The sequence below is a fragment of the Brachyhypopomus gauderio genome, chromosome 9 (genome assembly GCF_052324685.1).
Source record: "Brachyhypopomus gauderio isolate BG-103 chromosome 9, BGAUD_0.2, whole genome shotgun sequence".
Classification (NCBI taxonomy): Eukaryota; Metazoa; Chordata; class Actinopteri; order Gymnotiformes; family Hypopomidae; genus Brachyhypopomus; species Brachyhypopomus gauderio.
In genome coordinates, this window is record NC_135219.1 from 23,485,316 (window position 1) to 23,511,047 (window position 25,732).

Here is a 25,732-nt window from a genome sequence, read left to right on the forward strand (position 1 = left end):
CATTTACACTGTAGACAAAAGCATCAAACGTTTCCCTCCTTTCCCCAAAATGCAGAAGATGCATCATGCGTTTCTTTAAACCTGGAGCAAGGCCACAGCCCAGGCAGGCGGCGTTAATGAGAAAACGACGGGCGAGGCCAATTAATGCAGCCCTGACCCCGGCCGCAGCTGTAGCAAATGTCACTATGGTCCACGGATCAATCTGGGTGTGAAAAAGGCTAATAAGCGTTTAGTCTCATCCGTGGACAAACTGCGAATGGCCCTGGTTAGTCTCCTTGCGGTCATGGATCACGTGTGCCGTGACACCATACCGAGTGGGTTAGGGTGGCTCAGTGCGGCTTGTTGAGATGGATTGATTTACACTACTACAGCATCTGGCTGAAACACATACCACATCCTGAAGTGATTTGAACAAACATGTTTTAAATGAGTCTTGGGTGCATTTACACCAGTAATGTTTGTGGATAACGTCTTTCCTGATGCACAAGAAGCAACAATGGGTGAAAGAGGCTCGTGTGATGTAAATAAAGTACTTTGCAATGACCGCAAATCGTCTCCTCTCGTTCCTCCACTAGTCTACTGTCGAGACATTTACTATTAAGGCAAATTATACATGAACGTTTGCTCTCGGTATATGCTTAACACAGCTTTCTTCCTGTGCAAGTTCTTATGTTAATAAACACAAACAGCTGATAAACAGGTCCTTGTGGACCTGGTGAAGACCATTAGTGTATTCACGTACAGCGAGATGACGACAAAAGCCACAGAATTACCAGCTCAGTCATGCACCTTTAGAAATGAGACGTTCATCACTGCACACACAGATGCTGCTGGAACGAAACCAGGAGACAAAGTCTCCGCGCTCTACTGAACGTGTGGTCTACATACGGCACAGTGACAATTAACCATTTCTGATACCAGTGTGTCACTTTTTCTCCTACATAAATAATGTTTGAAATGCCTGCTGGGGATGTAGTATCTGTTGGGGGTGTTGGGGTGGGGGAGTCTGGACGGATCAGGTTTCCAAGAGTCCGAGAGAGCTTCCCGGCCCGCCCCACGCCGCCCGCCGAACAGCAACACACGCAAAACACGAGCAGTGGGAGACGCCTCCCGGTCCAGAAATAGCAGCGTATAGATTAATGCCTGAAGCAGGGTCAAGGTGACTTCACCAGTCCGGCCAATAGAATCATTAAACGGGGCTCATCATACACACTTCACACACACACGCCTTTAACCCAGTCGGATACCGAACGTGCCATTCAGCGCACAGTCGGGACATGTACACGCATGATCCCTTCGGCCACGGGGGGGTGGGGGGGGGGGCGGTTGATCGCTTAAGAATCAATATCGTACAATACAGACCATTAACCTCAGTTTCCTCGCCGATTTGCTTAGCTTCACCGTACAGTGGAGCTTTGGGCTACTCATCTAAACACACATCGCAAACACACGCACGTCTACATCCTCGTGACAGGGGTGTCCGTCACGCGTCGTGCGCCCTGAGCCGTCGTCTCCACATTCCGCAGACGTGCGTACACAATTGCGTGATGATGCAAATATTTATAAGGAGGATTTATCATTTTGCTCAAGATATTAGCTGGGGGAGCGGGGTTTGTTTTCCTGATAATTCTCACCATGCTTTTTGCTCATAAGGCCGAACTCAGGCAAGTGTCTTAGGTAGCGAACCTTTACAATACATTAGGATAAGACACGGTAAGCTAGACAGGTAGTTTTTTTGGATGTTTACATTTGCACAAGAGGGAGAGGGTGTAAGAAGGCCAAGAGGCACAATTGGCTACTGATGGAAACAGTGTACAACACTGACAGGACGTTGGTGCGCTGACACTACAGACAGCTGAAATAAATGTGCAGCCCCCAGGCAAGAAAACATTAGGGATACATACATATACCACAATGGGGCTGAGAGGTGAAGTAACGATTCAACGTATATAAATGTGTGTGTTCCAAGTGAATTCAGTGGTGACATGTGAGGTACAGTTGTGTAAACGTGAGCGTTCAGTACTGAGAAGTTTCAGTGATGGATTCAGTGAGGGTACTGGGGAGCGCTTGTGGACGTCTACGACCAGTTCAGCACTTTTAGTGCTGTAGAGGTCCGGGTTGAATGGGCCAATCGACCTTCACGAAAGTTTGTTGAGTGATAAATCAGGAATTCAGGTGATAAATTAGATTGTGTAGAAAGCAGAGCTAGAGTACACAAAGCAGGAGTATGGCGCGCGCGCACACACACACACAGGTTGCAATGCTACATGATGTGCAGCTCCATATTTACAGCATCATCCACAGATCTGTTGACCAAAGGGATCTTCACGCACGTGAGAGTCGGTGTTTTAACGTCCAACATCTCTGCTGGAGGCGCAACAGTGTCTTGTGGCTTCAGTTTCTTGACTAGTCTTAGATCGTCTTGGAGCAATGGGGAAGGCTCGGTGTAAGGGCAAGATAAGGATATATGACCATAACTCTTCAGAGAGATTCACTGAAATGCTAACACTGTAACACCAATCAGCACTGCACAATGTCACATTACTAAATTTGGTGGTTTATATGTTAAGTGGACTGTGATTAAAACAAAATGCAATAATGTAATTAAGTAATTATCACCTGAGGGAAATCCGAGGTAAAAGGTTACAAATGCGCAACAGAAAAAGTCTCTAGAAATCTAATTTCCAATTGCATCAATGCAGTACATACACAAACAGGGGCATCCATTACATTACAGCATAATGATTTTCCTCCGGGTCTGCAGAGACTGCACATCTAAATATAAATCCTGGATTCTCCATTTGGACACCTGACCGTGCTGATAACGCAGGACACTACTGAGTGTTCATTACCCTCTTCCCTCTATTCCTTCCTTCCATCCATCCATCCATCCATCCATCCATACACCCATTCACTTCTTTTTGCATGGCCAAGTCTGTGGGCTGGACTGTGCAGGCGGTCGGGCGTGCAGGAGATGTTCCTCACAACATCTACAGTGAGCACAGAGCACTGCACAATAACACCTAAGACAAAAGGACAGAGGGGTTTCTACAGCTTTTAACCAGGCCTCCCCCACCCAGATCTCCTCCACCCAGACCTCCTCCACCCAGGCCTCAGGCACTAAACATCCCTCTTGCCTTGGACAGACCCAGAACGTGTCATCTGGGTCTCCACCTCTGTCTAGTTAAGCACCACCGTCACTGAAGAACCACCAAGAACCAAGAGCTCAATTTGACACGATCACATGAATCAAAATGCGGTGTTGGTATTTGTGATCATGATGGCAAACATTGCAGGTCAGTCTGCAGGATTTTCATATCCGTCCAAACCTTCCTGGCTGATCTTACCCCTTTCTACAGCACGTCGTTTAAAAAATCCACTTGGAACTAAATTAGGATGTTGAACAGAGCTAAACCCCCCTTGTAAGTACGTAACACTGAGGTTTAGAGAAACTACTCAAGATTAGTCAAAAGACATTAATCAATTCATTTCAAAATTATGAATGCCTTTCGCCGTGAGATAATCTTATGAAGGGAAGAGAACAGGCTGAAAGATATTTGAACGGTTAAATAAAACGCTCCATACACCCCGGTTTGCATGTTCTGCACTAGTTCGCTGGCGCAGACGAGAGCGTCGGGATACGAACTCACGCCCAACGCCCGCTCATCCCAGCCTCGGGCTTCTGAAGATCCAAGCCCACACGGTTCGTCAGTCATCCCGTTAGAAGAGCACGGTGGCAAAACGCAGGAGGCTGGAGGCAGAGGCTTCTTTACAAAGAAAAAGGGGGAATTGCGCAATGCGTTCGCCTCCCGAGCGGAGAGTAAAAGCACAGGTCCCAAGGCTTCAAATTACCATCAGTGTTCACTCCAGAAACGAGCGCAGCAAGACGCTGGAGCGTGCACGTACCCGCCGGGTGTGTACACAGGACCTGCAGCAAACGGATGAAACGTACATTCAGCTCCCCGAGCAGATATTCACACCGTGTGCATAAACGCATCCTGCAGGTGCCTCAACTCGGTGATCGCTTGCGCCCCCAGAAAGCGACGCCAGCCGATTTAACAGCAGACGAGAGTCAGTGTGTCGTGTTTGGTGCTCGTGTGGCATTCGGCACACTTCTCTTCATGCTGGACGCGTGACCGCCCCACTCCACCCCCTCCGAGTCCCGGTGCGTAATACCGTGCAATTAAGCTGTAATCTCGTAATCTTTCTAACGTATTTGGGCCCACAACAGACTGACATCTGCTACACAGGCACACGTGGGAACAAGAGCTCTTTTGTGTAAGGCTAGAAAGGCTTGGAGGGTGAGAATCATGTTTCAAAAGGCATCCAGGGAGATACGAGGTTCATATACGTGATATGACGCTACAGAGCAGGAACAGTTCGTGACCTTTAGTCACGAAACCCACTGGACCGGGCGGCACGGACCACAGGACAGTTACGGCGGTTAACACGGAAAGACTCCGCCTCAGCCAAATCCCTGCCATGTCGAATGAGTCAGCAACACACACACACACACACACACACACACACACACCTCTCACACCTCTCACAATGCAAGTGGAAGCATGTCTCCTACACAGTTGCACACACACACAGTGGGTATTTCCAACAAAATATGTAGAGAGGAAGGAGATGGGTGTTCACATACTTCCTGAAAAATATTTTAAAGTAAAATAAAGATTTAAATGGGCGGGTAGGAATTTAAATTGAACTAAAACATGGCACTGAGAAGGGCTTCTGAGTGTAGCTGTTAAAGGTTGGCTCAGTCCAGCTCAGTGAAGAGTGTAGCATAGCAGAGGACACCGTGTCCCTCTGTGTGTGTGTGTGAGAGAGAGAGGCTGAATGTAATCAGCTCTGTAATGAAGTAATGTGACCGATTAGAGGTCTGCATAGTACAGTTTGCTGACTGACATGATGTAAGAGGACTTGAAATCACAATCTGAATGAGAAACAGAAAAAAAGGACAGAAGCCCAATTGCCATTATGTCTCCTAAGAGCAGGAGTGAAATGGTGCATCAGGAGTGAAATGGTGCAGCAGGAGTGAAATGGTGCATCTCACGCCATAGAAGACCGAGACGCACGTTTCAATCCATGGTCATGCGTTCGTTATTGATGGTGCTCGAGACGGACGTAATCCACCTTACAAATGTGGCATGAGCTACTAGAATATGTTCAAATAGAAACTAATAAAGTCAACAAACTCAACCCAGTAAATATTTGCATTCCAAACAAGGATGTGAGCATCAAATCAATTCATCAACCTCAATCCATTTAAAGCTTGTTAGTATCTCTATAGCATAGGGCCCACCGCAACTACACGCCAACATCTGCCCCATACCAACCCCAGTTACCCTCTACAAATGACCATCCCAACTACACGCCAACATCTGCCCCATACCAACCCCAGTTACCCTCTACAAATGACCATCGCAACTACACGCCAACATCTGCCCCATACCAACCCCAGTTACCCTCTACAAATGACCATCCCAACTACACGCCAACATCTGCCCCATACCAACCCCAGTTACCCTCTACAAATGACCATCGCAACTACACGCCAACATCTGCCCCATACCAACCCCAGTTACCCTCTACAAATGACCATCCCAACTACACGCCAACATCTGCCCCATACCCAGTGATGCCGGTAACGCGTTACTTAGTAACGCGTTACTGTAGTCGGACTACTTTTTTCAGTAACGAGTAGTCTAACGCAACTACTATTTAAAAACTAGTAGTCAGATTAAAGTTACTTATCTAAAACATCGTGCGTTACTATTTCTGCATTTCGGGGGAACGTAGGTTATATTTATTCATTCTTATTTTTTGGCTACACGTTTCTTACGCGGTTACGTCATCTCTGCTCTGCGGCGCCAAAGTCAGATGGAAGGAGAGGTTCGCCTTTAGCAGCTGGAAATACAGGCATTATTTTGATTTTATTTCGGCTAAGGAAGACAACATTAAGGTCCGTTGTACACTCTGTCCTGGCGACAGAGTGCTGTCTACTTTCAAAAACACAACGTCAAACCTGAAAAAAAAAAAAAAAAACCGGGGCTTGGCGGCGAACGTAAATTGTTACCGGGCGGGGTGTAAAATTGACTAAATTCAGTATTATATCGCGATCGATCGATCGCCGGTGGTTGGCGCCAGATCGAACTAGTAACTCATTGAATCATAGATGTGGATCAGAGGTAAATAAACTGGATTTTTTTTTCGGCGTGAGATATCGGAAGTGTGGCGTAAGCGTGTGAAGACAGTCAAATGCGTGTGTCTCAATGCGTGACAGTTGGCAACCCTGTAAGTGGGCGGAGTTGAACAGAAAGACTGTCTTATTTATTTATTTAAAAAACATGTAAGCCTATTTCAAGAAAAAGTTTACAAATGCCAGTGTCATTTTTGATGTTCCGGTTAAAATACATGTCAATAAAGTGAGTATTGGCAGAACTGGTAGTCATTTTCATGTTATAGGGGCGGGGGATCAGCCTCTGCTGAAAGTAACTAAAAGTAATCTAACTTAGTTACTTTTAAAAGCAAGTAGTCAGTAACTTAACTGAGTTACTTTTTAAAGAAGTAGTCAGTAGTCAGTAGTCGGATTACTGTTTCAAAGTAACTATGGCAACACTGCCCATACCAACCCCAGTTACCCTCTACAAATGACCATCGCAACTACACGCCAACATCTGCCCCATACCAACCCCAGTTACCCTCTACAAATGACCATCGCAACTACACGCCAACATCTGCCCCATACCAACCCCAGTTACCCTCTACAAATAACCATCGCAACTACACGCCAACATCTGCCCCATACCAACCCCAGTTACCCTCTACAAATGACCATCCCAACTACACGCCAACATCTGCCCCATACCAACCCCAGTTACCCTCTACAAATGACCATCCCAACTACACGCCAACATCTGCCCCATACCAACCCCAGTTACCCTCTACAAATAACCATCGCAACTACACGCCAACATCTGCCCCATACCAACCCCAGTTACCCTCTACAATCACCATCAAAAAGTTTCATGACTTATGTGAAACTTCCCTTCTCTTCTACCCTTTCTCTCTCATCTTCCTCTCCATCACATTTCTTCGATTAGATCCAATACTACATCTGCTACATCTAAAGCTTAATAGTTGTATTATAACCCGTCCACAGCTCTTCTGGTTTACAGCACTGAACCAGTAAATCTCGATAAATCTCTAAAATAACAGCCTGGTCATAACTGCACCTTCAGCACTGCCCTTCCCCAATATCACGTCAAATCTACAGCTGAGGGCTTCACTTCACGAGGGCCAAACCCTGGTCTTGCCTGCCCCTTCACCCAGTGCCGTCAACCTGCCAAGTAGTGCCAGACGGGAGAAACTCCTCCTGGGACAAACTCTTTACGAGCTTCGTCCCAACAGCTCTTCACAGACACTCCAGCACGCGACTGGCTGCTGTCGTCTGGGGTTGCAGGGGACACGAAATACGAGCAGCACAAGAAACAGCTTCGTTAGCTGGAAGTCTTTCAGGAAGCCCGGCCAGGACCCAACGTTGAGAGGCGGAGGATGCAGGAACCCACCCCCCCCCCCCCCCCCCCCCGGTTATAATGAGGCTGCTCAGAGAAGTTAGTCAGCTCATTTCTCCTCAGGCCCAGGGGTCCTCGCGCCGCCCATCGGGCGTCCTTCCAATTGCCAGTGTCTTAGCATGTTTAATGGGAGTGCAGCTAGCTGGAGTGACATAACAGAAATGACATGGCTGACGTTGAGAGAGTGGTCAACCATGGATTGCACTCTTATCTTACAGGCACTCTTATCTATCTTAGTCTATCTTATGACTACAGGGCTCTTAAGTTTTGAATTCAGTTCAGGGGTGAGTTTCCCGAAACGTTCTTAGCGCCAAGTACTTCTTAACCTCATACGTTTCATACGAGGTTACAAAGTACTTAGCGCTACGAACGTTTCGGGAAACCCACCCCAGAGTGAGGGTTTACTGTAGTTTATTTTTATTAAAAAATAAATTATTAAAAAATTATTTTTAAATTTTTATTTTAAAAAATCAACTGCTGTGCACCTTGGTGGCCATTGTAGTCATTTCTGTGCGACATGCCAAGGTATGGCATGTGTCTCATGCCCCATGTGCGAGACTTGAGAGCCCTGTGACTAAGTGCTCGGAAAATGGTACATTTAAGTACAGAAGCAAAAACTAAGTGCATCTTAATTGCTTTTTACATAAGCAATAGTTACGTTAAGGACATCCAGATATATTACAAGCTGCCTAGACACAGTCTCGCATATAAAACACACAGCAAAAATTTGTCTCTCATGATCCACGTCTCTCATGATCCACCATCTTGGCATTTTGGCCTTAATAGCACAGCAGCATCTGTCATTTCAACAGCTATCACAGTGCAGATGAATTTGCTTTACTTATGTGAACAGCACGCATTTATGTGGAAAATAAAGCCATAGCCATAAAGCGCCTTCATCTGCATCCCAGTACGTTCCAGTTCTCCTGAACCCCCTTGAAAAAAGACATTATCAGGGTTACGCTGGATCCTTTTTCAAATAAAACCATCTACATTCTTTTAAATACAGGATTAAAAGGAAAAACTGATCCTTTATGTTATCAGACCAGAAAGCTGCCACACAAAGGGGCCCCAGCCGCAGAGTCCTGTGTGACGGACCCCCAGGATCACACACTGATGGGTTTATTATGGTCTCGTGTTGACCATCACGCACGTGTAGAACACCCAGCCTCAACCACAGCCCCTACAGAGGGGACCATTATGACCTCCTTCCACAACACACAAATTGATCATTGCCTATAGGAAGCACTTAAAATGTTGCATGCCCCCCCTCAAAATCAGTCACAGAGTGCACTGGTCAGGAGTTTGATCAGCTCCATGTGCTGCATGTGTGGTGGACTGTAAGCACTATATTTGCCTAGATCAAGAGTCACTCGATCACAGCGAGTGGAGAGAATCCCGTTTGCAATGATGAGATCAATAATGTGGGAAGACCTGACATGAGGGGAGGTGCATCAGAGCGCCCGGCTGTTCTTGGAACAGCCGCGTAAGGAAGGAACGTGCCAGGGCTCCCGCACACAAGAACTGGGCACCGCGAAGCAGGCACGAAAGAAACGGAGGAAGCGACTAACGGAGTAGCAAGAGATGAAAGAAGCGACCCAAGTTTGAGAAACACGGGGGACGTGCGTGAGGTCTGGGCGTCGCATTAAATTTAGCCGCCCCTCAATTTGGAGTTCCTGTTGAGAAGTGATCGGGCACAGGCGTCGAAAAGAAACCAGAGCAGAGGCGGAGAGGAAAAGACTCTCCGAGAGGTTTATGGCCATGTTCGTCAAGACTGCTGGCACTGAACATCGTAAGAAGCATCAGCACCACGGTTTAAAATAGAAGGTCTCTCAAAGGTAACGAAGCACCCACATAAAACGAAACGAGTCCTATTGTCTCCTGTTCCTGATAACTTTCACCATAACTGGCTGGATGCTCGTGCAAGCGGCCATTATTCTGTCAAGATGAACAATGCTGAACTTCATAGGCATGTTCATTTTGTATCTGCGTTCCCTTACTTTCGAGACACACTGTATATTTATAGTAGAACTGCTTGGATTATTCTTATAAAAGTGCTTTGTTTCACGAAATGTCAGTTGGGAAAATGTCCCCAGCATAAATTACATCTATGAATGGAGGTGGTGCCCCTGAGGGATAACGGGTGGGATATTGACTGATGAATCTCATCAACATGTCTTCAGGAGAGCAAGCCGAGTTAATGAGGGCCAACCCCGCAGAGCGGCAGCACGCAGACGTCAGGCGTTTGTGGCCCAAACGCTCGCGGAACCTGCAATTTCTGTGCCATTTTTACCACCGAGAACTCGCTTCACATGCAAACAGAGCCTGGAAATCAATGTCATGCAGCACAGTCCAAGTAAAGAGTCAAACAAAAGCTAAAAGTAAAGAAAAGACGAAACGTCTTTGAGGTCCTCACTGTTTTTGGTCGCTGCGTAGCGTTTGAACGGAACAACAGAGGAGTGCGCCAACAAAGGAGTTTCACTTTATCTGAACGCTCCAGTGAGCTGACGTTACACTGATGTGCAGGTCACAGTAACAGAGTTTTAAACTCAAAAATAAACATCAAAGCCTACTTAAATTGGTCATTTAATTACTTCACAAGTCTTGACTGCTTAACCAGAACATTTGCCCTGCTGTCATTCCACAGCTGTCATTTCAGACTGGCCCAAAGAGGGGCCTGTTTCAGACTGGCCCAAAGAGGGGCCCGTTTCAGACTGGCCCAAAGAGGGGCCCGTTTCAGACTGGCCCAAAGAGGGGCCCGTTTCAGACTGGCAAGTTTCAGTCTCTCAGACTTTAGCATAGTGCTCCTACCCACTTAAGCTTAAAGCCATTAGTACGAAATGCTTTTCCTTCAGTTTGGACCCATTCGGTCCATGTACGTCACAGGCCTCTAGTAGATCCATCTGTTGGCCTTCTGGCACAAGGAACTCAATCACAGCCCCATGCTGAGAGGGGTCAAGTTTCCATACGGTCCAGTGCTGTTCCCCAGTAACTCTACAGTAAGTGTATCCCGCAAGGTCTAGCACACATCCTCAAATGTGAAAAGTGCTTATGTTGAAGGAATCAAACATGCTCAGCACACATCAATGCAATTTGTTTCTGTGGAGTCATCACAGCACTCTCTGCTACACCACGCAGACCTTCAGCGTGCTGGAATACATTTAAGCTTTCGTTTTAGATTCCTTTCATCATGCGGACAGTAGTCTCATTTACTGCTAGATTCCCCATTAACTGCCTTAGTGAGCAACTAAGTTTGTACCTGAAAAGGGTGTGTGTGTGTGTGTGTGTGTGGGGGAGTGCGTGTGTCCGCATGCGTGCGTCTGTATGAGTGTGTGTAACTCCAAAAGCACAAAATGCTACTCTCCAGTAGCTTGTCAAAATGCAAACGGGCATGGAACCCAGAACACGAGGGGCAGACACGTGGGGGTAAAGTAGCGCGGGGGCCCCAGACGCGTGAGGAGCGGGGGGAGGGGGGGAAGTGCAGACGCGTGAGGCGCGGGGGGGGGGGGGGGGGTAGACGCATGAGGCGCGGGGGGTGGGGAGGGGGCAGACGCGTGAGGCGCGCGGGGGGGCCAGACGCGTGAGGCGCGGGGGGGGGGGGGCAGAAGCGTGAGGCGCGGGGGGGGGGGGGGGGGGCAGACGCGTGAGGCGCGGGGGGGGGCAGACGCGTGAGGCGCGGGGGGGGGTGGGGGGGGGGGGTAGACGCGTGAGGCGCGGGGGCCTCTTCCTACCGGGCTCAGTGCAGGTCTTCTCCTCAGTCTCGTTGTCACCCACAGAGGTCATCAGTCTCCGCCCCCAGTGCTCGTAGGACTCTTCTTCACCTGCGTATGCCACCATGCCGTGACCTGCAAGGTTAGAGGAGAACAGACCCATTCATCATCTCCACCTACTTACGTCACAGCAGCAAAAATACACAAATAAATAACCATCGCCTGCTGCTTGGTGTGTGCCTCAAAGGCATTTTTGTACTTCAGATTAATAAAAACAAAATCAAAGCATTTGGTCAGGTGTCCAGGGTCAGAACCGAACCAATGAAGATGTCCTCTCCCACAATTTTGAATTCAGGCTTTGTTATTTTTGTCTAGGAACTCCTAATTCAGCCCGTCAGTCAAAGTTCTAACAAGCAGGAGAATTCTGATTGCAAACGGCGAAGCAGGCTTTAGTGCTCTCTGCTTAATCAAGCTGCGGTTCTGAATAACAAACGCCATCAGTAAGTACAGGCTTTTACTGTGGAAGCTTACCCAGCGAGATCCGCGATACTTCACTTCCAAAACACACCCTTCCAAAGAAACCTCTGTGACTTATAGGACATCAGCAGACCAGACCAGGATCTTTCTCTTTGTTGTGTCTACACCCGTCGTTAGAATGAATCATCTAGCTGAAGGAAGGCTGCGTTCTAGTGCGATAGTGTTTAAAGGATGGGTGTTGATGCATGCATGCTTGGAATGCGATTAGCTTGGAGTATCCCGATGCCTTCTAACTGTAGTGTGTCTGCAGTTTGAGACTTATTCATGTTCTGGTCATGTTCAGAAAGCAGATAATGTAGACGTGTGTGTGTGCATGTCTTCTAAACACAAACCATGGGGGAAAGTGTGGCGTGAAAGCCGGTGGGGCAGATCCTGTACTTGGTCTGCATTATGGAAAGTACACACAAGCAATAACACAGAACTGTTATTAACGCAGAGCCAAACTGACCAGAGCAATAAAGGACGAGATTTATTCTGCGTGATATCTCGGGGGAGTTCCTCCTCCGAGCACCTAGACCTCAATAATGCGACATTTAGAACCCAGAACCTTGCGCGTTATGCCGGGAGTTCTTCGGCCAGCATCCAGCAGCCCAACAACCTCGTAGACACGAGCAGAAAGCAGATGAGTTTTAACGGGCCAGTTACACAACGACATGACGAAACGGCCCATCCAGACAGAGAGAGAGGACCCGAGGGCGGGCGCCACTTCCTGCCTCTTCCAGGGGCCTGAGCTCTGGGCTCGACGTCCCACCTCCTGCACCTGCCCGACCTTCTGCCTCTCTGCCACCATGTCAGCCTGCACGTGCCAGACCTGCCCCTACTGCTCTATAGGAGGAAGAGGAAGAAGAAGAAGAAAACTCCGACAATTGGCTCCTGGCTTGCGTCGACCTGCTCCCAGCAGTCAATACAGCTCACGCCACTACGGGACACGGGCGATTTAGAACCCTTTCCTTTTGTCTCGATCCCACACACCAAAAAAAAAAAAAAAAGGAACATCCAGACAGTGTTCAATTGATTGAGAGAGGGCAGGAAAGAGGGATGAAGAGGAGCGGGCTTTTCTTTTCTCTTTTATCAACCTCTCCCAGATCGTTACGGGTGCAGTCAGGAGAGCCGTGGAGGGCCATGCCTACCAGCAGTAAACCCGCCGGGTCTTTCATCAAGCCCCTGCCATCGTTAGACTAAAGGAAAGGGACATTACTGGCAAAGAAAGCTTCACCTCAGCTTGCCACGTCTCCTCCTGCACAACTAGAGATTTACGATCCTCTTTGCACCATCAGCCCCTGTATAATCTCTTAAGCTTCTTGTTTTTAATGTAATTAATAGGGCTCTGTTCTTCCTGCGTCTGGGCCGTGTATGGGTGCGCAATGACCCAGACAACCAAGAGAACCTGGAGGCCAAGCTTCATTTAAAGACCAGGCTTAAATATACAGGAGACATTCAGTATTACTGCAGTATATAGAGAGCTTGATGTTGGACACCAGAGATGTGAGGGGGTTAGACATCTTTCTAGTTTCCATGTTTCTCCTCAGGAGCTCAGCACAAGGGAACAGTGATAGGAGCTTTATTGTTTCGCTTGGATGAACATTTCAATATTTCTAATGGTGACCATTACAACTACCACCACCCTGTCAGACTTTGTATTCTGTACAGAAGCCAAGAATACAATTTATACAATTTAAACCTTACTATCTGTCAATTAAAATTGCTCCACTAAATCCCTTTTAGCAGCATTTGGTTTGAAATACAAGTCATATTCACTTCATATTTTCAAAGTGACCAGTTCTCTGGCTTTCCATGTCATGTAGAGAATCTATAAGATGACTGCCCACCTCTAAACTGTGAATACACACCTGCAACTGAAAGGTTTGCAAAAACCGTGTAGGACAAGAAACAGAGTGAATTAGTCAATTTTAACTTTAGGGATAGTCAACCAGATCAATAAATCAACTCCTGTGCACTTTACTCATCAGTAATCCACCTAACTTATTAAAATAACTATATTAAATGACTTTGTCGATCTGTTTATTAACTCTTTTTTTTTGGTGAAGATGATATCAAGCTAAACAATGATATAATCTTAGGCTCTGACTACACTGAACAATTCTAATGACCTTAACCAATTTCTCAGTGTCACAACCCTTTAAAAAAGACAATCATTGTCAGGTTCCTAAAAATATTAAAATATAGGCATGTGGCTTATCATGCCTATTCACATGCCAGAAAGCCCTTACACAATTATGACAGTAGGTCAATTAAAATGTCGCCAACCCACTCAACACTGAAGGCTGTTACGCAATACCTTCCGTTTGGAAAGTTAGTGCTGAGAGGGAATCTCAGTACATTCTGTTCTATGGCAACTTTTTATAAATTATTTCAATAATTCTGTACTGCATCAGTTTTTGAACTGGCCTGGTATGTAACTACCAATACTATTATATTTTATGACATTCAATTTTTATTGCTAGTTTACCCATTGCCTTTGAGTGTTTACTTTCATTAATAATAAATGATCATCTACAGTTCCAGGCTTTCAGGCATTTGCATTTTTTTTTACTTATTTTTATTTGGGTAGAAATCAAAAGCCTCTCTGAAAGACCCACAGTGCACAAAAAAATTTGGAAAGTTTCACACTTGCCAGGCCAATTAGTACATGGGCAAAAGTGCTGATTTCAAACCATTACCCTAATCTGGGGTTATAGGAGGCCTACTACACACACTGCCAATCTGCATAAAATCTAGACTTTCACTTTTGAAACAGTTGGACACTGACTATTTAGGGATACAGGCTACATGGTGCAGCCTTAAATCAGATATATATCTCCCGTAAGAATGCTGCTGGATTTCAGTCCAGAAGTTTGTAAATGCTGAGGTTATAAGAGCAGGAGAAACAGTAAGCAAATTAGAACAGGAGAAACAAACTTCCCTGATTACAGGGAACGACAGATTCGGGGTCTGACTGGAAGGGGATTATGCTTCAGCGATTGGTCACTCAGGCTGACGGACATGAACGGCCTAAGGCACGTCCCCTACATCAATACCTGCTGTAATACCACACCAGGACCATGAGGTCACGATCTTTATGACACCAAAACTTTAGATGGCGGTGCTGGCCCAGTTAAGAAAGTTTAAGGAAATTGTTCACTGGAAAAAGTCCATCTGGGGAGCTGCAAAAACTTGCGTTGTGACAAGTTCACCAAGAAGCCGCTGACATAAGAGTCGGCGTTCTCCTGTGTCTATGATGCTGAATACTGACCTCCATGTGATTGAAGTCTTAGCCATCATTAGTCATGTCATCATTAGACACATGCAATAAGAACGTGTCAGTGCCGGAGCGTGTCAGCTGTGCCCTCAACGAAAGCCCAGGTGTAGCTGTTGGTTAAAAGAATGTTAACAGAAACAGGACCTAGATTACACCTGACCTAACGCACCAGCGATGATCCCCTGAACAGAACCGTGTCAGGAAGAACACGCGTGTGCCGTCGAGTCCGCGCTCGCTTTCAGGTAGTGCGGGTCAAACTTGCACCCGAACTGATTAACACCAGACTTCAATTCCTCCTTTCAAGAAAGGTCACCATCTTCAAGTTTCACCTCCTATAATAACAGTTTTAATTTATATGGCACCTTACACACATGCAAGGTCACTTCACACTGTAGCAGTCGAGGGGGGGGGGGGGGGGGGGGGGTGTGAAGAGAAGGGGGAGGTTTAGACAGGATGACAGGCGGAGAAGAATTTATGGACATACTGCCCGATGGACTTCTGGAATATGGAGGCCATTGCACTGAACGTGCTGGCCCTCACACACTAACAAACACTTGTTAAGACCCTGAGTGTTGATAAACTACACTTGAAGGAAACGGTGGGAATTACAATACCCTAAATGTGAGGTGCTCCAGTGCACACTTCCACCGCTTCATGGAGGACATCACACCAATGCCTGATGCCAATACATGTCATATTTTAAGGTCCAATCAGAGAAATCTAGCTGATTCTTCACATATGCCATTACTCAAAGCTCACTGCCAAATTATTTTTGACACCCCATCATCAATTTCAAACACAGCACCAACACTTGAGAACCATGCAGACAGACACAGTCTTCACACGCAGACTGAAGATTTGTCTTTTTGGAGAACGTTCAAATGACCAATGATCTGTTAGGTTACAAACTCAGCATCAGAACACATTCCTGTATTTCAACTGCGCTGGCTAGGACAATTTCTATGAATGACAAAGCAGTTTTGTAAGTCACTCTGGATAATGTAAACACAGAATTTAGGGAGAAAACGCACACCGAAACGTTAGCAGAAAATAAGAATTGTGGAAGAGCCCATATCACAGATGTCCTTGGGCTAAGATGACGAAGGACATAATAGTGTTTTACTTAAATATTTTCTTGACAGTTTTAAAACTGTTTAGGGACTCGCCAGTATATACCCATGTTTCGGGAATTACATCGTTCACCATGATTTATTAATGGAGGGCAAATACTGTTTTTTTTACAATATTGTCCAAGTCACTAGCCAACTGAAAGTGGCTAACAAACAGCTGGAGATGTCTTTAGTGATGGTGTCTTCACTGGGATGTGCTCACTGCTGAAGTTCACAACCCATCAGCAGAGACGTTATGACCACGCGTTGACCATGAGTGTCCATATGACTTTAGGCACTGAGGACACAGTAAGTACTAGACTTGGGTGGTTCAACGCCATGAAAATCCCTGACAGATTGGCAAAAATAGGAAATGTAGTATAGCACTACCTATTCTGATCATTTTAATGAGGAAATGAAGTTGTACAGCACAATATATTACAATCATTTTGCCAAGCGGCGTCCTGACACGCTACGATGGGGATAATCTCCATTTAGTAACATTCAACCGGTCGCATTTTCGTAAATGTGACAGGAAAGTTTACACTTCAAATCACCGGTAAATAAACCGAATTAACCACAAACACCACATAATTGGTTGATTTTACGGTCGGTTTTCCGTTTATGTACTTTAGAGTACACCATAAAGTTAAAGTGCGCTTTCATTTCATCGCCTCAGTACTCCGACGAGCTCGGTGTCTTGTTTGGTCTCCAACGCGAGATTAACGCGTCTGGCGACCTGACGACGAAGGAGCAAAATGACTTTCTGGATCATTTGCTACACAGACCGTTTTAACACGAGATTGTGTGCAAAGCAGCATAGCAAATCCTGCGTGGACATCCTCGACGACGTGGCCCGTCCAGTAGACGCTGCAGTACTGTTGGAGATAGTAAAATCAGTAACGACGTTACTATAGTGGTCACGCCACGACTAACGCAGCAGCACCGGCGATGATGGCAGTCTGGAGCCATGAGAGACCCCACATCATCCAGATCATGAGAGACCCCACATCATCCAGATCATGAGAGACCCCACATCATCCAGATCATGAGAGACCCCACATCATCCAGATCATGAGAGACCCCACATCATCCAGATCATGAGAGACCCCACATCATCCAGATCATGAGAGACCCCACATCATCCAGATCATGAGAGACCCCACATCATCCAGATCATGAGATCATGAGATCCTACATCATCCAGATCATGAGACCCCACATCATCCAGATCATGAGATCATGAGACCCTACATCATCCAGATCACCAATCCGATGTCTCATCTCTCTCGTCCGGCGAAGACGCGCTTCTAACCGAGCGTTGTGTGTGTGTGGGCGACTGACCCTAACCCTAAAGGAGTGGAAGTTAAAATCTGACCTTGAGATCATTGTGGACGAGAGGTGCGCGTCTAAAAAAACGCGTTTTACTTGGTCAGAAACGTGTGGTTGTATCTGCTCACTGCGGCATGCAGACATACGCAGAGCTAAAAGCGGAGAGGAAGAGAACCTGACCTACATGTCCAGGGTGGAGGCCGTACATCACGACAGGTGGAAGACCTCTGGCCATGCGCAGGTCATCATAGCCACTTGGTCATTTACATTTGGCACACGACAAAAGACTAACGGAACCGACATCACACAGAACTACCAGTCCCATCTGTTTGGACGTGGCGTGTTAGGCACCATGTGCGTAAGGCACCATGCAGACAGCAGCTGAAAAACGCGGTTCTTTAGGCTTAAATGATGGACCGAACCGAGCTCATCTCGTCTGTGTGTCCTTGAAAGGCATTAGGAATCTATTTTGCGGCAATCACAGCAGACACCACGGAAAACACCGCCGGTGTTTATACAGGTTGCACTGCAGAACTGTCGGCGGATCCGCACCGTGCAGCCCGCCCGTCCCGTCCCGCGTTAAGCAGCACTTCATGGCCGTGTTGGACTCACCTGCCGTCAGGAGTGCTGACATGCACCAAGCCGCGCACAGAACACTGCACACCAAGCACACTTGCACAAAAAGCATCTCCCTCCTCTTGCGAACTTTGAAGATCTTGGCGATGACGGACTTCTTGGACACGGTCATCATCTCGTGCTGGTCCATGGTCACCATATGCACGTCGGATAACGGAGAGCTCGTCGTCCCGGCCCGGTTCGAGACGAGGATGTGCCGATGAAAACGCCGCTTCTCTCAGACCGAAGACGCGGACATGGTTTCAGGTGGGCCGGTACGCAGACGCGACGTGGCGATGTGGACCGTGTGCAGGGTGGACGCGCTGCGGAACCGCACGGATCACACGGTGCCTCCACGCCGGGGCTCCGGTTCGTCCCAGATTCCGCCGTAAAAACGTTCTCCGCCGCGCTCCCGCAGGACGAGACGTTTAAATGCATGCACGCACGCTCCGCCGGCACACGAACCGTCTGATCCAACCGAGCTTATGCGGTCCAGACCGAGCCGCGGGGGAACTGGGGGGGTGGGGGGACGGTCCTCGCGCGCACGCACGAGCTCCGCGCTCATTAAGAGCGACTTGATCTCATCAAGGTTAATTGTTGGGTAGGAGAGGCGTTATCTCCCCCCCCCCCCCCCCCCCTCTCAGATAACACACCACGCGGTCTGGGGAGGCGTCCACACCTTCTCTTTCTGTTTTAAACACACACAGCCCGTGCTGGGCTGTTAAAAGTAACTTCTCCGTGTTTCATGTGTGTCCTTATGCACATCACAATCTAGTGCACGCGCTGTAGTGACTACAGTGACTAAAATCTGTGTTTTGTGTTGCATCCTTTATGGTTTATGAGTTATAGTAACAACTCAAAACCCGCATTTAAGTTTTATTTCCCCCCGCACCCAACCCGCATGGCTAATTTTAAGATGCATATTTTATTGCTTTATTTATTTTATTATTTTATGTCTTCAGATGGACATTAACAGAACGACCGACGAAGAAGACATCAAGTGTTTCAGTCATCTTAGTGTGCACAATAAAGAAGACATGCCTGTATTAGTAAAGCGTGTCAGTAACCGAGGCCAATGTCAAGTGAAGGACACGAGCACACAGGGCAGCAAAGGCCGGTCACGTTTGGCAAGGCTGGAGAGTGTGTGTGTGTGTGTGTGTGTATGTGTGTGTGTGTGTGTGAGGGGGAGTTGTCCATAACTGGCTGATTTGCATGTATCAGTATGTCTTCATTACCTTTGAATAGCTGACATTTGATTCCAATTTATAAAATACATCTTGATTTTAAAAGTGATACAAACTAGATGATTATTCTGTGTTCTCCAAATGTCATGGTTGTGGTCGAATTTTGAAACAATCAACAGAAACTATATTTCATTAGTGGTAGGTGTGTCTTATAGACTCGAGTAGCCATCGGAACTTAGAAGGGATTATGTGTGTGTGTGTGTGTGTCCCTGTCCGCTGCCCTGTTTTTTGTCCACTGGGCTTTGAACTCACACTACAGCTCAGTGTACAGGATCCATCCTTATTAAAGTGCCGTATTAATAGACTGCTTTTGCCATAATGAACTCAAATCCCATTGTTGAACTTTTAATTGCTTGCCTTGTTCAACTACATGTTGATGGCATTCTCACTAATAGAAAACCCCACTCTCGAGTAACACACCGTTACAAAGCATGCACACCGTGGTACGCAGGGCCGAGTGAGACACTGGCAGCAACATGATTGTTTAATGGAGCTCAGAGCTGGTGGCTCACACTGTTTACCACCAGAAACAGCAGCTTCACGTACTGATCTTGGGTCAGTATCGAAGTCTCCTTCATGGGGGAGGGGACGTGGGGCGTTATGTAATTGTCAGACACAAACAGGATGTGTTAGGGGGGAAATGCTTATTTAGGGGCTTGTGTACAACACCAGACTGTTGTTTGCTCTTCATCTTAATAAACTGGCTACCTCTTTAAATGTAAATATTCCAGTGGCTCAGATGCTAGTGTGGTCCAGGGACTATGTAGGTGCAGAGACATCAAAGTGAACCTCTCAGCACAACAGTGTCTCGGTACAACAACGTGTCGTGGCTTTAAGCACTGCTGCTGAATTTAGAATCGATGCTGTTGCCAAAGTAAACTTGTTATTAAATCAAGCGATAGCTCTATTCGTATTATACATCTGGCAGTGTTAGTGTTTCTATAGGACCTATATGTCTTTCAGTGTTAGTGTTTCTATAGGACCTATATGTCTTTCAGTGTTAGTGTTTCTATAGGACCTATATGTCTTTCAGTGTTAGTGTTTCTATAGGACCTATAGGCCTATGTCTTTCAGTGCCAGTTCTAGAGCACCCCCTAGAGTAATGTGAGTATGACACTTGTGCTCAGAGTAATCAAGCATATCGAAGTTACAAGCCACGCTAAACATTAAAACTCAAAACCATTCTTCTTTACTCTCACTCTCCCTCTCTCTCCCTCTCCCTCTTCCTCACCTCTCCCTCCCTCTCTCTCTGTGCCATCTCACTTTTCTCTCTGGGCCCCTGCAGTAGGTCCCCAGTGGGATATGCTTCTCTAATCTGCGGCGGTCCAAGCCCAGCTGTTGGTAAAGCCGGCTACACAGCTCGTGACGAGGCCTGGCGGGCGGACCCAGGCACTGCCTGCTAAGCCCCCGGTGCGGGAACTGAGAACGGGTCAGCTGCGTGCGTGCGTCCACAACACGGAATCTGCTCTGCATGTGCGTGGGTGAGCGAGAGACTGAGAGAGAGAGAGAGAGAGAGAGAGAGAGTGAGAGAGAGAGAGAGAGAACTTGATCCACGCCAGGGTCCTCAGAGCCAAAACCCCAGTCCCTCTTTCAGAATTGGAAACATCGTTAGTTTGATAGCATTTCTCAGGTGTAGGAATTTGGAGTGATGGAAACTGCCTACAGAATGTAACACTGATGGAACAAGAGTGTGCCAACGTTAGTCATGCAGAATGCTCACGTTATACACATTACAAGCCCTAGTTTCTTAGGTTTGTTTTTCTTATGTCAAGATATTTGTGTATGCAGGAAGCACATCAAACAGAATGACATGGCTGTTAATGTTGTTATATTCTATATTTTGACATGCACCTGGTTCTCTGATCTACTACCTTCATGTCATGTGGTGTGCAGCTGACTGTCTTCTACCTTCATGTCATGTGGTGTGCAGCTGACTGTCTTCTACCATCATGTCATGTGGTGTGCAGATAACTGTCTTCTACCTTCATGTCATGTGGTGTGCAGATTACTGTCTTCTACCTTCATGTCATGTGGTGTGCAGCTGACTGTCTTCTACCTTCATGTCATGTGGTGTGCAGCTGACTGTCTTCTACCTTCATGTCATGTGGTGTGCAGCTTACTGTCTTCTACCATCATGTCATGTGGTGTGCAGATAACTGTCTTCTACCTTCATGTCATGTGGTGTGCAGATGACTGTCTTCTACCTTCATGTCATGTGGTGTGCAGCTGACTGTCTTCTACCTTCATGTCATGTGGTGTGCAGCTGACTGTCTTCTACCTTCATGTCATGTGGTGTGCAGCTGACTGTCCTCTACCTTCATGTCATGTGGTGTGCAGATAACTGTCTTCTACCTTCATGTCATGTGGTGTGCAGATAACTGTCTTCTACCTTCATGTCATGTGGTGTGCTCTTTCTACAGTAAGACTCATCAAAGATGTGTGTGGCTGCATGCAGCAGCAACCTCTGACATGTTAGACTTTAACCAATGGCATGTTTTGAAGACACAGTATGACACAGGCAGGCATGGAGCTAACCCTGAGCCAAGCTTCTTATAAATCGCTTCATGCCTAGAACCACGCTGTTTCCTCCTTCACCATGCCACTGAGGTCAGAGGTCACGGGCGACACGTCGTTATGCCGATGCACACCGGGACATCCCGGGAACACTCGACATTTACTCCTGACAGGAGCTTGGTAATGTCAGCGGAGCACCAACGCTCCCCTCTGCTCCCCCAACTAGTGATTGCCATGAAGCGACCCCTGACCTTAGTACTGACCTCAGTGCTGACCCCGGAGCCTCCTGTTGGTCTAGCTACAGCTTAAAAACACCTCACCCAACAGAAGCACACTAACAGCATGGCCATTTACAGCTAGTAGACCTCGGGCATCAGGGTCAGTATTAGTGTCTAGCTAGCCTGGCATTTGCTACATAGGGGGAAACTTCATACCTCACTAGCTTGGGCATCTAAAATGTAGATTTGTACAATTTGAAACAGAGGGCTTAAAGTATGGGCCACTATTATTTATTGAGGAATGCATATTTAAAAATAGATCCCAGCAGCAACAGTGCATAAAGAACCGGACAGACATCCAAAGATCTTTAGCGGCTGCAGACCAATGACCACGGGGGACTGTGCTTTTGGAATGAGAGAGAGCACACAAATAGCTCCATTATTTTACACCCTGAGAAAGGAAAGGAGGAAGACAGAGAGTGACAGTGTGAGATAGGGCCGTGGAGGCAGGGAGGATGGGGGGGGGGGTAACCTTTTTCTCTCTTGCCGTCCACCACGGTTCAGCGAGACAGTCTACAAAGGTCCGTCCTGTCAAATACAGGCACCGCCAGCAGCAGCAGAGGTAGCAGAGGATAAATAGATGGGTGTGAATATGCAGGGAGCCGCTGGAGATGAAGAACCATCTCCCTCTCCAGCACCCGCTGGCTGCGTCACGATAAGTAAGTCTGAAAGGAAGTTTTGACACGTGCCCATTTCATTGTGCCATAGCTATATTTACCAAGCGATTTAATCAATGACATGGATGGAAAATATATGGGAACACATATATTTTGTGACTGGTGGAATCTGTTTTTTTTTTTTAGCAATAACCTCAGGAGCTTCTGATCCATTCCACACAATAGTTTGAGGTGATCTGGCATATTTCTCTATTTTTTAAATAATGCCACAGCATCATAATAAGACCAAAGTGGAAACTAACTGAAATGTTAAAATAGGGAATTTTAAAATAGGGAAGATCTCCTAGGCTCATGCTAGGGCAGAGATAGAGTCAGGTGTGACGAGAAAGTGGCCAACCAGTTATACTAATCATTTATTAAACTACAAGGGATTACAAAATTCAGGACTAGATTTGGATTCTAATGTAAGATATTTCTTCACACTGGTGCTATTTAGTAAATGATCATGTTACATTTTTGTAGATGCTGACATCCTTGCAGCTGTAATCATGCTGTCAATGTGTACGTAATCTTGAAGCGTCTAACAAAGCGTTTTGGCATAATGACTGTTGTGATTCTGCAGGACGTTAGTGGAGACTCCCCTTCGGCTGCGAGGAAAATTCCCGAAAGGTCAGTGAAACTGAACGATCGTTTCAAGTACAGGGACGTCAGCCCTGTCTCTGCTGCCCTCTTGACCTGCTTAAATGTGCTTCATTTCAGACCTACAACACGGAATCACTTCTCAATTCCTCAACAGTTTAAGTAACACACTTGACCCGTGTGTCTTGCCTGCTGGTGCTACACTAGAAAATGTCTCCCGAATTTTGAAAGCTGTAGGCCAGCTGCACAAATTTCTATTCCTGACGCCATGTGTCAAATCAACAAAATCTCCAAGTAATGGATGAATCAGAGTGCAAAGAGGTCGCCACTCAGGGCTGAAGGGTGTAACAAGCTGACGTGATACATTTATACAGTTATCGGCCTTCAACGTCAAACTATAATCGACATCTGTCATCTTCAAAAAGACGCCACGTAGCGTTTGGGCAAAAACAGAGGAACCAATCAACGCTACACCGTCCTCACGCATCAATGCAGCACCGCCGTGTCCAATCAGGACCAGATCGTGAAAACAACACGGCAGGTTCATTTCTGCTGACTGGAGCCACAATTACTGGACCGTGGCGTGAGGCCGCTGTTCGTACGGCTACGTCGCTTGTTACGTATGGCCATCGGGGTGACAGTCCCTATCCTCAAAGTACACGTGATGTTCTACAGAGCCTCGGCTATAAACATGGCACAGAAGGACATAGTATATTTGGCAAGACGTTTGATTTAGAGTCAGTGATCAGTTTGAAAGAGGCATACATACAACATACCCAGGTACAATATATATATGTATATATGAATGTATATTATTTTAAGGGATTAAAGACTACCAATGTGATGTTTATTATCAAAAAGCTCCATTTCTCTCCAAGATACTAGAGAGATTCTACTAGAGAGAAGATTCTACTTCAGTCCTGTCTGGACACTGACACTCCCCCTTGATCCTTTTCTATCTGGTTTCCACAGCGCTGAAACTGTTCTGGTTCTATTAGAATCAGAAATGATCTGTGAGCTGCTGTCTCTGATTTTCTTGTGGTTCCACTTCTCCTTGATCTCAGCATTTGACACCACGTCTCACTCACGTCTTCTGGAAGGACCCCTAATATGACCATATCCATACCTCCGCTCTCTTCCTCCAACACACGTTTTTGTTATGTGCTGTACGATACCTCCTACTCCCTCTGTATAATGCGTCCTTGAGCTTCTAGAAAGGCACATTAAAATGTAATGATTTTATTATTATTAAAGTTACATTAGCCATTTGCTCAAATCATACATAATTGTTACTCAACACTCAGGCCCCTCTGCTGCACAAAACAGCTCTAATCAGTGTAATTAGCAGGAGCGCATGAACCCAGACTGTAGTCGGATTAGCATTCGCCACACAGTGGCTTGGCCATTAAGTTCATGATTGCATGATAGGGTCGTGATGTCGTTCTATACGAGACCTCCTCCCTCGCTCTCTCTCTCCTTTACGTCCAGCCTGTCTCGTCTGTCTGGTCTCTCCTCCACACACGCGTAATGCTGACGGCTCCGTTAGCCGCAGGCGGTTCTCAGCATCTCCGTCTCCGTCGGTGCTGGTAGGGCGAGACACTTGAGAAGGATTAGCCGTGTCCCGCAGTGCAGGACCATCGCCCGTGGCAGGACACGCAGGGACGAGAGACAGATGAAAGACGCTGGGAGGGAGAGGGCGGCAGGGCTGGAGGAGGGGGCCGTGGAGAAGTGTGTGAGCGGGGCGGTGGCCACCTGTTCTGTCAAACAGGTGTGGATATGGATCCTTCTGGTTTTGGTCCATTTCTCAGGTCCTGGACGACCTTTGCTATGCCCGAATACACTCATTTAAACTTATTAAGAGTGTTTATCCATTGGGTTGTCAAGTGTTTTGGAGCAGGGAGGCACTAATAATATATATATATATATATTAACATATATAATGGAAAGAAGACTAAAAATAATACTTATTACTATCCATCAGTTTGTCACTACTAATATTTTCAAGTTAAATGGTTAATAAGTGCTACACATCGATTGATTTTCATTTGATGTGTCATTATATTAGTACCAAGAGCTTAAATAGGCTGTAATATGTAATGTCATAAAGTATTCATTCGTGAACCCACTACGTTTGCGGCAGGTTTCACTGTTCCTGGCCAGCAGGGTAAAACATGCTTCCCTGGGTCAGCGGGACCATCCATATGGGGTCCTGCTCTCTTCCCCAGGACCCACAAGCTTAGCCATGTTTCCCATTAAAGAGGGGAGTCAGCATTCTGGAGGTTAAGAGGATTAGATGAG

The 25,732-nt window shown here is 46.7% G+C and overlaps 1 protein-coding gene and 1 long non-coding RNA gene across 2 annotated transcripts in view; one reads left to right on the forward strand and one right to left on the reverse strand.

Moving 5' to 3' along the window:
• The window catches only part of slc24a4b (solute carrier family 24 member 4b), a 34,746-nt gene extending 16,068 nt beyond the window's left edge, over positions 1-18,678 (reverse strand). Inside the window, exons 1-2 of the mRNA XM_077018012.1 lie at positions 18,140-18,678; positions 11,312-11,425 (exon numbers count right to left, since the gene is read on the reverse strand). Of these exons, the coding sequence (XP_076874127.1) occupies positions 11,312-11,425; positions 18,140-18,302 (277 nt within the window). The 5' untranslated portion in view covers positions 18,303-18,678. The remainder of the gene's footprint in view (positions 1-11,311; positions 11,426-18,139) is intronic.
• A 3,981-nt stretch (positions 18,679-22,659) lies between these two features.
• On the forward strand, positions 22,660-25,123 carry LOC143523522 (uncharacterized). The gene is made up of 3 exons (XR_013133396.1): positions 22,660-22,837; positions 22,982-23,026; positions 23,418-25,123. It is a non-coding gene; the product is annotated as an uncharacterized LOC143523522 (long non-coding RNA).
• The last annotated feature ends 609 nt before the right edge of the window (positions 25,124-25,732 follow it).